The sequence below is a fragment of the Anguilla anguilla genome, chromosome 9 (genome assembly GCF_013347855.1).
Source record: "Anguilla anguilla isolate fAngAng1 chromosome 9, fAngAng1.pri, whole genome shotgun sequence".
In the NCBI taxonomy this organism is placed as follows: Eukaryota; Metazoa; Chordata; class Actinopteri; order Anguilliformes; family Anguillidae; genus Anguilla; species Anguilla anguilla.
In genome coordinates this window covers 13,319,806-13,333,344 of record NC_049209.1, presented here as the reverse complement: position 1 = coordinate 13,333,344, position 13,539 = coordinate 13,319,806, and the positions used below count along the sequence as shown (strand labels likewise).

Sequence of the window (13,539 nt, the reverse complement as noted above, 5' to 3'; positions counted from 1 at the left end):
TAAATTAAAGTAAAGTTTGAATGTTTATTCACTGTTGGTCTGCACCTAATTAGTATTTGGGTTCTCTCTTTTACAAAAGTTCTCCACAGAAGTTTTCAAATTTTGAAAAACAGATCACGCTTACTGTCTCCAAGGACTTTGTTTTAGAAAATCCCAGAATCCTTCCTCGTGAAATTTCAGCATGGTTACATGGTTTTTTCAGTAAGATTTAAGATCTTTAATAAACACACAGACAAATAATTTTAACATTTACCAGTCTGCATGACCCGAATAATCACAGATCTCTGTTCCACTCTGTGATTGAGTGTTAAAGGAAAACTCCAGGCTAAAACACTTAGGGCCAGATTTACTAAGCATGCCGCAAATTATTGTCAGGGCCACAAAATTATTTGGAGCTGCATGTTTTCAAATTAATGGGTATTTACTAAGACTGGTTATGTAAATGAGCTCAGCCGCAGCGAGTCCACTTAAATGCACTGCCAGTATATAAGACGTGCCTTGCACATTGCAAAAAAGCAAAGCAATGGAATGCAAAAGAAAATGTGAGGTTTCATACCTCCCATTTTGTGTATAATGACAACTAGGTGTTGCAGCTCTGACAACAGATTGAAAAAAATACATTTTAAATTGTTTTTGCTGATGCTTGGGATTTTGATTCTTTCATTCTGAAGGCCAACCCACCCCCCCCCCCCCCCCCCCCCTTCCACCCGCCCCTTTGAATACCAAGGCCAAAGATTAAAAGGCCACCCTAAGCACTGACCGATGACCTGTAACTCTTGATGTCTTGATGACTGCTAGACAAGTCAAGAATGACCAGGCAACAAGCCTTTCAGTCACTGGCCTACCCTTGGGGTTAACAACCATTAGCCTGAAACCCTTATGAGAAGTTGCAGAAAAAAAACACGGGCTAACACCACTCCATTGCAAGCAACAGCACTGTTAACATGCTTAAGCTCTTTATTCATGATTCCACCTATCATTTTGCCAATCTTTAGCACAGCAATTGAATCAGCAGTGAGAAAGCTTTAACTGCTCACCACAAATATACGCCCCCTCGACAGTAATATTTATGCGCATGTTTAGTTGGGTTTCACAAAATGTTTAGTCTACTGAATTGATTCCTTTATGAATGCAGTTGGCTTCCATGCAGCGTAATTCATGTGGTCATAAATGCTAATTGTTCTGCTGCTTAGAATTTGCCCAGAAGCCAACTGGCCAACAAATAAACAAACAAAATGATTGGTTTTCTCGGTTTCCCAGCTGTCTTTGTTCCCCGGTGAGGCTGAGATGGAAGAGTTTTGGCTTGACTGCTGAAACCTAAATCCCGCCAAAGACCTGGACCTGACCCCTGAGGTCATGGTCTCCCCCACACCCTCATGTAAAATCTTTACTTTTCCCTTGGGTGCAACAGGAGTCATGCCTGCTTATCAGCCCCTGGGGGTTGTCTAAAGTGGAGGGACGGGGTGGTCTGGCCCGCAGTAGGCAATGGTTTAAGCTGAGTGGATCAAATAATCTAGTGCACTAGGGATGATTGGACGCCACAGTTCCAAAGCACATTCGACTCATTGTGAATTATCTTATCTGCTCAATTAATGAGGACTTTGTCATCTTCGCCACACAGTCAAAAATACTTCCACTATAAACTCGTACTGCACTCATTTGTGAAGGTTACAATTTGTTGTGAATGGGCACAGGAGCTAAGCAAAATTACCCCCATGTGCACTGAGCTGTTCATACTGGGCTAGGCTCCATACGGCAGGTTTATTTGATCGAGTGCTACTGTAATACACATTCTGTTTGGTTGATTTGGTGGCAGTGGGATAAACACAACTACATGTCTTTGTGAAACAAAAGAAAAAACAACACAACGGGAAAACAATCACTTGAAAATGAAGGCACACATTTCACATACTCTACATAATGAAGCTACATCTTTGGTTGTGAAGATGTACATTATGTGTCACAGGTATTAAGAGAAATGCATGTACAGGGTATGTACAGAAACCATGTAAAAGGATGGCACATACGGAGCATCTCCAGACATACGTGATAGATGTGACGATCAGGTAGGTGTGGGCCTGAGAAGCAGACCAATGGAGAGTAAATCAAGCTGATGAGGAAGAATGGGTCGAGACCCTTAAGCTTGAGGCGCCTTATCTCAGCATGGAAGCCGTGCATAAACTCAAGAGACAGAGGAGAGGTTAAGTGGTGCAGCCCCTGGGGGGGCTAATTAGTGTCACTCTTCACTCAGGAGGCAGTTGAGCACGCAAGCAGGACTCGGTGACTGCCACGGGCCAGGGAGGGATGGACTGGGGCAAGCTCCAAGCACTGAGGAAGAGCCGTGATCTTCTCCAGGGCCTCCCACACAGGTCTCCACTCTGAACTCCACCTCACACGCTGTCTCTTTTGTAGTCAAGCACGGCTCAGAGGGCCCATGACCATTTATCAAAGGCCCGGTGAAGAAGAATTTGTGCGAATATGTCAAAGCGACCCACGCATTAACACGCGTGGCCAGGCTGTTGCACTGCATGGTGATTGGCTTTTTACCAAGGTTGCTCTAGGGAGTGTGTTAGTTGCTCACATACGTTCTCCTCCTGCTGCAGCTGACCTCATCTCCCGCTACAGAAAGTGCAACCGCTCTTCTTCCACTTCGACCAATCCCCTGAGTGACAGCATTAAAGGAAGACACATCTTAGTATTGTGATGCAATATCAGTTTCTAATGCGTTCCTGACTCTCCACTGAATCCCCCTTGTCATTCTAACAAGACAGTGCAATCACTAGGGCATCACGCATGTATTCATTTCTTAGTTTCATAATCTAGGTTGAGGAACGGCCACTGGGGACCGCAATCAATGAGCATCTGTTTAAAAATACTCTGGTGGCCTCCTTAATGAATTCTACTGGCAAATGACGCTCATAATAGTGTCATTAGGGTATGATGTTCAGACAGATTTTGTGAACAAAATTGAATGAAAAGGACCCAGACCTCATCTCTTATTTGCAGTTTTAATCAAAGAAGACAATGTGCCTGTGATTTTAAAATAATGGCGATTACTTCCAACCTGTTTTTTCATTGTCATTGACCATCAGTTTTAAACTGGGGTTAAGACATGAAAGCAGGTCGCTTGATATGCTCTGTCTAGAGGACACAATGTGTTCACAGGAACTGATTCTGCTTGCGGATTGTTGTGGACCAGTGAGGGCAAAGGTTGCACTGCGGCTCAGACATGCACTTCCTGACACATGAAACTACAGGAAGGCCTTCGTCAGTCGTGTTCGAGGAGGGTCAGAGGTGGAGACCTAAAACGCTACAATGCGTCATTCACTATACAAGGCACTTTTTATATAAGGTTGACTTTCTAAACAAGGAACGGCACAGGTGTCTTCAAAGCAAAGGAAATTACATCACAATTGGCATCACCACCTTGCAATCTACTTCCTGATGACCAGGAAACCTAGGAAACCAATTTCCCTCCTTAGGAATGCCTGTTGGCAGGAAAACATATTGCCCGCACGATAACCTCTTGCAGACAATGATGTCAGAATGGTGAGGCCCCAATTCTGCCGTAGAGAAGTTGCCAACTTTAAATGTCGTTGGCTTCCAAAGCACACCCGGTCACCAAATCGCTAGACAACCTACAGATCTGATCAAGATCATGACAAAAATGAGTTGGAAAGCTTCCCTAGATCTATGTGTCACTGAGCCTTCACCTGTAGTAGACTATCTCCATATCCCGGGCCATCTTCTCAGTCAGCAGGTCCTGATAGTCTCCGCACTCATCCCTCATCTGTGCCTCCAGCTGGGCCTGGGCAGCCTCCAGCTCAGCCAAGCAGCTCTGCCAATCAGAGCCGGGCGGGTGAGGCACATTCAAAGGTCACCAGGGAGAGACTGACTCCAGTCTTCCAACTGATAACGTCAGTGGAGCAATACATTCAAGAATGGTATCTGGCAGAATCTAAAAAATAACCTGCGATAAACACTGCTTCTAAAAAAGCAAACAATCAAATAGATTTTTCTGCATGCGAGTACATGTACGTGTGTGTGCGTGCATCTGTCTGTCTGTGTCTTTACCTCCAGTTCCTCAACCTCCTCCAGGTAAGCAGCTCTCCTCTGTAAGATTTTGTCATCCAGTTCCTCTCCGTATCTCTCCAGGTCTGCTAGCTCTTTCTGCAGCTCAGCAATCTGAACAGAGGCACACAGATGGACACGATTACGCACATATGAACTGATAACGTCTACGCTCGTAGAAAAGTCTGCTACTGTACAATACGCACGCATACGCTGTCAGCACACAATTACTCAACAAAGAAGGAAAGCAGACTGCATGCAGACCTTTGCCTTTGTTTCAACCTCAGCATTGAGTGGATAAAAATCATTACAGTCCCTCTTTGATGCAGACAGACAGGTAGACACATTGAGCCAAATGCAGCATCCCCAGGGTAAGGATAATGAGGTAACTTCTAGATGGCTTGATCAAACACATATGTAAAAGACATATTACCGCTGTGTTTGTGCACTGCATCACTCCGTTTGGGATTTGCAAAACAGGTACAATTAATTTTCTTGTGTCTAAAAGTAATATACTTGTTATCAATCTCGATGCATTTTGTAACTGCATACAGCCCAAAACATTCAGAAGAAAGGTCAAATCATATTAATTGTCACCTTGCAAGAAACAACACATGAGACCTTCGTCAGCACAGCCATTGCTGTGAATAATTACAGTAATCAGGCAACTTAAACAATGTGCAGTCAGAGATGAATGATATTTCAGGGGCTGGTTTCTTCCTCTCCTGGATCAGAGAACACACTGACCATGGTTATTAACGGGGTGCTGAGAGCCGCATCACGGTTTCCCCTATAAGCCTGATCTCCCAACTCCTACGTCCCTCTACCCGCACCCCAAAAAGACACACAAGCTCTGAATGGCCAATGCCCATCTGTGCTGACCCCACAGGCCACAGCTGCTTTTTCACATACATTGCAAGGGAATGTTTCCTTGGGGATTGAGAGTAAAAGCTTTCGTCACCACAGACACAAGAGGGGGGGGGGGGGGCGGATGGCGGGGGGAGGGGGGTTTTGGGGGAGGGAGGTGAAGTTAGGGGAGATGAAAGCACCATCTTGGCTCCATGTGTATGGCTTACAACAGAAGAGGACAAGGGTCCATGAACATCCTTGCGATTTGAGGGGTAATGTTTTATCTAAAGAGAGGGGCACAACCCTGTCCAATCAGAGCTAAGGCTAGCACGTTTGTTATAACTCATGTACCAGTAATCACATTCATTGCGTATAATTTTTTTCAGCTGTGCATACAGCACGGGCAAATTAAAGATTTATGACACGCGTCTTTCAATGACTTCATGATAGTCTCAGACTCAGAATGTTGCAGCATCTAGTCCACGGGGTCAGTGTTCTCTCTCCATCTGGCTTAATTATTTGATTTCAGTATGATTTTTGAAGCAAGATTCTTGAAGCTAAGAAATATTTTCAGTTGCAGAAAGATAAGACAAACTTGTACCATGTGGCATTAATTGTCAATAGGAAGCAGAGGAAAAAGACAAACCCAACCTTCACATCAGCTGGTTAAAGCTCTCAGTGTAAACAATTCTGTCAGTCACTTGGTCACTGAAACATTTAAACAGAACATTTTTTGTTTTTTTTGCCAAGATATTGTACCTGTTTATCAGTAAGACTGCCCCTCACAGCAGATTTGCTGCCATCTTGTCTGCAAAAAAATGCCAGGGGCAGGGTACCTAAGCTTCACAGCTCCAATCAGCACCTTCACAGATGTGTCGAGGCATTTTAAAGCAGGTACCAGGCAGCAGATTTTCACACATATCAGGAAAGCACCAGTTGGTAGTTGGACATGCGTGTCTGTGAGACACCACAGTGATCAAGCATGTGTGGGTAGGAGGGTTACTCACCTGCATCTTCAGCTCGTCAACCTTGGACGCATCTGTCACTCCTGTTCCAGAGAGTTTGGCCTTCTCCCCCTCGCCCTGCTCGCCCACAGCGATGCTGGCCGCTGCCTTAGACTGAAACTGAGGATGTACAATTCTCAACTAAGAACACAAAATTTCACTCATTAGGGGGAAAGATACCACTTGCGTCCCCCTTGTGCAATTGCCCAGAGAAAACAAGGAAGTAAAGTGCAATCAACTTGCCCTTTCTCCATCCAGACCTCTCAAATTAACCATAACCCACTGTTAATTTCACCCCAATTACAAGCTTCAGAGGAACAAGCCGGAAAAACAGTGAATCGCTTTTGGGTATCCAGGTGTGCCAAAGTTGGTCAGTAGTCACAATTACAGCTGAATCCCTATGTGCAATCACTTGTGACTGAAACAACTGTGCCTTGAAGTTAACTAATTGAGTCCAGACCAAGTCATCAGCACTGAAATTCAGCTGGCAGACAGCAAAGAATGGAAAGAAGGGAGATGGATGGAGGGAGGGAGAATCTAAGTTAGGCAGGATGTTGGTCCCTGTAGATTTGGGCCAGGGCCAAAGGGCTCTCCTCTCCACATCTCAAGATGCTCTGCCCAGTTTGGACCCACTAACCCATAGCCTAGACACTCTAACCCACTAATCCAGACCCTCCACACTAACCCAGAGCTTCCACACTCTAACCTACTAACTCACAGGCTCCATGCACTAACCCACAGTCTCCACACTCTAGCCCACAAACCTACAGCCTCCAAAGTCAAACCCACTAATCAACAGCCTCCACGCTCTTACCCACAGGCTCCACGCTCTAATCCAGTAACCCACAGCCTCCACAGTCTAACCCACAGCTTCCATACATTAACACATTAACACAGATAATTATGCGGGTGCTCTGTACAGCACACCCAGGACTACCAGATCTTGATTCTGTGTTGTGCCAGTTTGTTAGGCCACAGCTTATCATACAAAATCTCTCTAAGCTGATGGCAGGAGCAGTTTGAAGGCTTGTTGGTGGTGCGAATACCTGCAAGCTTTCAGCCAGCTGGCTGAAATATTCCTTGATGTCCAAGATGGCAGGGGTGACATCAGGGCTGGAGAACTCCAAGGTTACCATGGGAACAGCAGCAGCAGGTTCGGAAATTTTCTCAACCCTCTGCGGACAGTATGAACATTAAGCGCCCCGCATGCTTGTCTTCAAGTCGCAATACCTATCAAATGATTTATAATGCAAAAATACGGGACTTAAGAAAGTCACATGCAATCAAACACTCGGCTTGTCTGCTATAATAGGAATAAATGATACCTCAGTAAACTTACTATGGGAATATGAAGTGTATAGAAATACTAGAAATAATTATGGGTAATAAAACAAGGAGAACTTCTGTTTCATTCCATACAGTCCAACATATTGAGTTATTGTTCAAGTCTCAGAGGGAGTGTGCTAAATGCTGTGTAAGTGTAAGCTGTTTTTAAAGAAAACCCCAGTCTGACTGAAAGCTCCGCTCCTTTCTCCCGTCTCTGTAGCACTTATGCCCTCAGCTCTCTGATCAGGCGAACATCTGTCAGCAGCAAGGAGGATGAAGAGCGAGCGAGAAGGAGGAAAAGACAGATAAAGTGATGAAGCGAGAAGCAGGGGGGGAATGGAGAGAGAGAGAAAGAGAGAGTAAGAAAGAAAGAAAGGAGAGAAAGAGACAGACAGAGAAAGAGAGATAATGGTAAGGAGAGGAAAGTGCTGCCTGTCAGTATTGTGCCTAGTTAGTTGGCTGGCTGTCTCATATCTACATTCTCCAGCATTTGGCTTTGCTGCGGATCACAGCCACAGGATCCTGCAGCACCACATGGTGATGCCCGGTCAGCACCAATGCTGGGCCCATCTGTGACACTCTGTTGACGTTCTCTTAAACAGCGTCACATGGCTGGTTCTTAAGTGAGGCAGCTGTCGATCAGTGCACCTTGTACCTAATAGCTACAAAGCAAATATTTATTCTCCCTCTGATCAGAGGTCTTTCCTACTGTACCATCATCAGCCAATGGAAACATAATTTAACAGATTTTGTTTACCATTTCTGCATGGGCAGGAGGGGATTGACAAATCTCACCGACTCATACTCCACCCGCATCATGGCCAGCTGTTCTTCGTAGATGGCCACTTGGTCCTTCAGGGCCAGGCAATCAGCGGTCACTACATCAACATCCTAGGGGGGCATCAGAGAGCAAGGTAAAGTAAAACACCCTCTTAAGAGCACTTCCACACAGTTCATTCTGATATGACTTGCATCCCAGTGCTCTGCCAAACAAATTTAAGATATGATTGGAAAAATTCAGTCAAGCTAATTCCTTTGCAGATGAATTTAAATTTGTTTGTTTAGTCAATGACATATGGGCCAATATTCACTAATTTTCAGATTAAAGCTTTTCATTTTCAGCTTTTCATTATTCTATTTCACCTGTTGCAGAAGTAGCAGAAGTTCCTGGAGGACACATCATCATGTGGACTATAGACACTCAACCTGCTGGGATTTTGCATTTCCTGTGTGCAATTAGGTGTTTTTTAAGATTGAACTACAACAGAAATGAATATGAAGAAAAAATTGCCTGTGGAAAACATCTGTCTTTTTGGAAATCATTCATGAGTGATATCTGAGGATGAGAGCACTGACGAAAGGTAAATGCTTCACTTCTCAACAGGGTCCTCCACAGTTGTTGGTGTCCTGTCTAAGCAGTTGCAGTGCCATGAAAAAGTATTTGCCCCTTCCTGATTTTCTCTATTATTGCATATTTGTCACGCTGAATTGTTTCAGATCTTTAGACAAAATGTATTATTAGACAAAGAAAAACAGAGGAAATACAAAACACATTTTTAAAATAATTTCATTTAGTTAATTAAAAAAGGTATTAAACGCCCATGTTACCCAAGTAATTGTCCCCTTGGTTACTCAATCAACCAATTAACCAAATTCAATTGATGATTACTGTAGATTCAGCTGATTCAGAATGAAGTAGTCAGCACAAAATTTCTACAAGCACATGCTGCCCTGATCATATCCCACTTTCTGAAGAGGTATGGAAAAAAAAGGTGTTGAAATATTAGTCTGGAAAGGGTTACAAAGCCAGTTCTAAGGTTTAGTAACTCCACCAAACCACAGTGAGAGACATTATCTCCAAATGGAGAGCACTTGGGATACTGGTGAATCTTCCCAGGAGTGGCCCGTCTGCCAATATTTCTCCAAGGGAGCAGCAACAAACTCATCCAGCAAGTCACAAAAGATCCCAGAAGAACATCCAAAGACCTGCAGGCCTCTCAAGCCTCAGCTAAAGCCAGCGTTCATGACTGGGGAAAAAATGGGATTCATGGGAGAGTAGCAAGATGGAAATCACTGCTAACCTAGAGAAACATCAATGCTCCTCTGAAATTTGCAAAAAAGCACCAGGATGATCACCAAGCATTTTGAAATAATGCTCTATTGACACAAGAGTGTCAAAAGTAGAACTTTTTAGATGACATGGGGCCCATTATATCTGGCTTAATGCAAATATAGCATTTCACAGTAAGAACATCATGCCAACAGTCAAACATGGCAGTGGTAGTGGGATGGTGTGGGTATGCTTTGCTACCTCAGGACCTGGATGGCTTGCCATCATTGAAGAAATCATGAATTTTGCTCAGCATAATTTGGGTTATGCGGCAAGACAATGATCCAAAACACAAATGCATGTCCATATCTGAAAGGCTGAAAAGAAACAACATTAAACTTTTGGAGTGGCCTAGTCAAAGTCCTGAATTGAATCCAATAGAGTTGGATGCTGTGGCAGGACCTGAAACAAGCAGTATATGCAAACACTCACCAATTCAAGCAGTTCTGCAAACAAGAGTGAGCTAAAATAGTGATGTAAAAGATGGATATCAAATTATAGGAAGTGTTTGGTTGCAATTGGTGGTGCAAGCCAGTTATTAAGATAAAGTGGGAAGTTACATTTTAACATAGGTGATATGAATGTTTAATAACGTTTTTCATTAAATAAATGAAAAAATGATTTTTGTGTTTACTTGGGTTCCCTTTGTCTAATATTACATTTTGTCTAGAGATCTGAAACATTCAGTGTGACAATAATAGAGGAAATCAGAAAGGAGGCAAATACTTTTTCATAGCACTGTAGAACTCAAACATATTTGAATTCATACTGCACACAGTTGGCAAACGAGCATTCCAACAATCGCACCATGGAGTTCAGTTCCGACTGGTTGAAGGCCACCCTTCCACACCCTAGTGTCAGATAATATGCATGTTCCGAACTTGCTGAAACAAGCTTGTATTTTAATCAAACAGTCAACAATCTAGGCGTGAAAGCATCCTGCGAGAGCACCCCCCTCATCATCCAACCCCCCCCCCCCAATTCTTTCCCACCCCACCCCCTATTGCAGGGGGGTGAGGGGGGCTAACTAGGCACAAATACCTCTTTCTTCAATCCATTCTAGTGCAGATAGAGCTTATAGCTCATCCAGCTTTTTAAGCTTCTAATTAATTGATGATGATTTAAATTACTTTGGATTCTCTGCATTGGCATTTGAATGTATTGGAAGGATCAGGGAGCTCAGAAGCCCCGTGCGGTTCCTGAACATATGTGTCCCTGATGAACGAAGCCTGGGCCGTCTGTTCCCGTTATCTCTTCACAAACACAAGCCGGTAATTGGAGACAGTCTGAGCTCTGTCTCTGTACTCTAAAGAAATCCCCCCAATATCCTGTCTTTCCCAAATGCTTTGGAAAGAGCTTAACAGGTTTTGAACAAGCCTTCTCTATTGTGGATTTTGAAATGCAAAAAAAGCGACAGTGGAGTCTCCAGCCATCTATTCCCATACTTTGGGGAGTCTTCGTAAGGCTGCTGTTCAACCAAACCAACCACTGGCAGTCACTGAACACAGAGGAGGGCCGACACGGCACACCTCAGACCTGCTGATCCTACTGTCTCCATATGTGGTCCAAGTGTTCAATCAGAAGCTTCCTCTGAATTAGTGACAGACAAGCAACCAAATGCTGCTTGCGATCTGGTATTTGAGATGGCAAGTTGAGGTTTATTGTGGTTAGTGGCCAAGATCCAAGAACTGGCTGCAGGAGTGAGTGAATTGGGAGATTAGCAGTCGTGTTGATGTGTTGCCGAAACATTTTATTACTCTAAGAAACCGCCTAAACCTGGAAATGTTGATGCAGTACAAAAGGTACTGGACCAACAGTGCCACCTAGTGGGGCAAATATTCTGCACCTTTATTGCTGCTTATTATTAAAATGGAAATACAAATTGGGCAGAGTAATGCTTCATTGCTTTTTTCTTACTTGAAGGAAAGTGTGTTAAGCTAAACTAATCCTTGTTTGTTTACTGAAAACTGCCTCCCTTGGCTGGAGTGAAGAGGATAGCTATTGTTGTGTCTAGCGTTTACAAAAACAACAAAGGTTCAACAGAAGGGTAAAAAAGGAGATAATCAGCTGAAAGTGCCACTGTGACATTACCAGGGCAACGTCCTCCCTCTCCAGGTAGATCAGTGACCTCTGCTTGACTGCCTCGGCATGCTCCACCTGCAGAAGGTCCAGCTCTCCCTTCAACTTTGCGACGTCACACAGGATCTGTTCCTACAGTGCAATGAGACAACAGTCACTCGACCCCTCTGGTACATATTCTGTAGTATACTCATAGCCTAAATGAATTCTCTATAGAATTTCTACCAGTCCTGTGGATAATTTTTCAGTAGGGGAGCGGCTGCATGCATCCATCCATCAATCAATCAATCAATCAAATTTTATGTGCGCTGGGCATTTTACAAATAACATGTCACAACATGCCACCTGCTCCATTCAGAACATCTAAAAAGTATGTCTGAACATGAGATTTTGGCACCTAGGAAGGCGACTCATGAGGACGGCAGCGTGAACTCTTGCTAAGCAACCTAAGTGGCACCTGTAGCTGTGGTGCGAGACGTCTCCCAGCGGGTGACTGCTTGCTGTTTGGCACATTTGGCACTCCACCAGCCTCTGTCAGCACATCCCAGAGACGTGTGTCAGCAGGCTGACTATGGACAGCAATCGGTGCTCAAAATATATTCTCGAAACAAGGAAATGCAGCTGTGCGCTGTTGCAGTGCCATCTAGTGACCAAGCAGGGAACACTCAGGTGCTTACACAGGACAGCTCTGCCTGGTTTTCCACTAAGATAAAGGAATTCACTATAGCAAAACAAGGACCAGGAGTGTGCTAGCAAGGCAGGCTGAGTTTGAGCCTCAATAATCTCAATGACGGGGGGGCAGTTTTTGGCGCAGCACCTTCTCTCTGCGCAGTCGCTCCACCACCAGCTCCAGGCCACATTCAGGCACCCCAGTGGAGCTGTCAGTGTCCTGGCTGCTCAATCTTTCCTCCAACTCCAGGATCTGGGCCTCCAGAGACTCATTGTCTTCCTCCAGACAACGGGCCTAACAGAATGATGACTCAAGTCACAACTTCCCGCAACACAGGCCCACAGTGCAGCTGAATGTTACAGGTTGGAGTGTTACACTGGTGACTGCCAAAGCATGTATTTCCACAAGCGGACACGTGGGCCTACAACAACGGCGTTCATGGCACTGGTAACACTCTGGAGACACCTCATACTGTTAGACGGCTTATCTTATTACACTGACCTTACCATCATTTACATACACAACTTTCACATACACATGTGTGCACTATACCTGAAAATTATTTTGTACTCAAATTTCTCTCAGTGCTCTCTCATTTGGCCTCACCGTTTCAATCAACAGGGCCAGTCGGTCATTGAGTTCAGCAATCAGGACACGTTCCTTCTTAAATCGAGACATGCTCTCTCTGTTCAGAGCATGGGCTGCTTTAAAATCAGGCTCCTGCCATTGGAACTCTGTGGTCCCACCTCTGCTAAACAGACATCGAGTGAGCACAAGTGTATGTAATACAATGCAGCAGAACAGCTTGGTCACGTTTGGAAATATCTGTAACATGCATATCATTGATGTTTCTGGTTCAGATGCCATAAAGGTATAGGCATTCTACACAGACATTTTTTTCCAAGAAAGGCAACCTATGGTGGTTGCATCCAGTTGGTCTTCCACGGTGACTGAAAACCATCATTGTAACCTACTGAACAACTACAGAAAATACAAATAATAAATGTTGAAGCATAAAGCTATACTTTGTGTGCAAATGAAAAATATTTAAATATAACACAAAAGTCCACACCCTTCTATAGTTATACAAACAGCAAAACAAGAAACATATACCAAGACCGTTCTCCTTTTCTACATGGCAACAGGTGGTTGGTTTCCTCCTGGTGTTCAAACTACAGTGATCTCACCTTTGGACACTTTCGTTTGCCTCAGCCATGCAATTTCCCATCTACTATTGAGGTATCATCTCTAGTCCAAGACAAGCACACCCATTTATGCCACTGTGAACTGCACAAGTAACCAGAGGGGGACACTGACCTCGCGGAGGAGAGGTACAGCCCTCCAGACTGTTGGCTGCCCCACGGTTCGTCCTCAAACAGCCGGCGGTATGACGATACTCTCAGCATGGCGGCGGGGTGACTGTGCAGCAG

The 13,539-nt window shown here is 44.3% G+C and overlaps 1 protein-coding gene across 1 annotated transcript; it reads right to left on the bottom strand.

Moving 5' to 3' along the window:
• Positions 1-2,541: 2,541 nt before the first annotated feature.
• On the bottom strand, positions 2,542-13,526 carry LOC118235522 (desmin-like). Its single transcript, XM_035432953.1, has 10 exons — positions 13,427-13,526; positions 12,716-12,857; positions 12,257-12,403; positions 11,452-11,571; positions 8,046-8,141; positions 6,971-7,099; positions 5,928-6,044; positions 4,075-4,185; positions 3,714-3,838; positions 2,542-2,662 (listed from the first exon to the last, which is right to left on the bottom strand). The coding sequence occupies exons 1-10, from the start codon at positions 13,513-13,515 to the stop codon at positions 2,620-2,622; spliced, it is 1,119 nt and encodes a 372-aa protein (XP_035288844.1). The 5' UTR covers positions 13,516-13,526; the 3' UTR covers positions 2,542-2,619.
• Positions 13,527-13,539: the final 13 nt, after the last annotated feature.

What these genes read in the sequence shown, in the direction of transcription:
- LOC118235522 (XM_035432953.1), bottom strand. Translation starts at nt 13,515, where the DNA reads ATGCTGAGAGTATCGTCATACCGCCGGCTGTTTGAGGACGAACCGTGG. An exon ending in TGGCCCTGTTGATTGAAACG is followed by an intron (nt 12,404 to 12,715) that starts GTGAGGCCAAAT and finishes TCATTCTGTTAG; the next exon opens with GCCCGTTGTCTGGAGGAAGA. An exon ending in TGCGGGTGGAGTATGAGTCG is followed by an intron (nt 7,100 to 8,045) that starts GTGAGATTTGTC and finishes TACTGTCCGCAG; the next exon opens with AGGGTTGAGAAAATTTCCGA.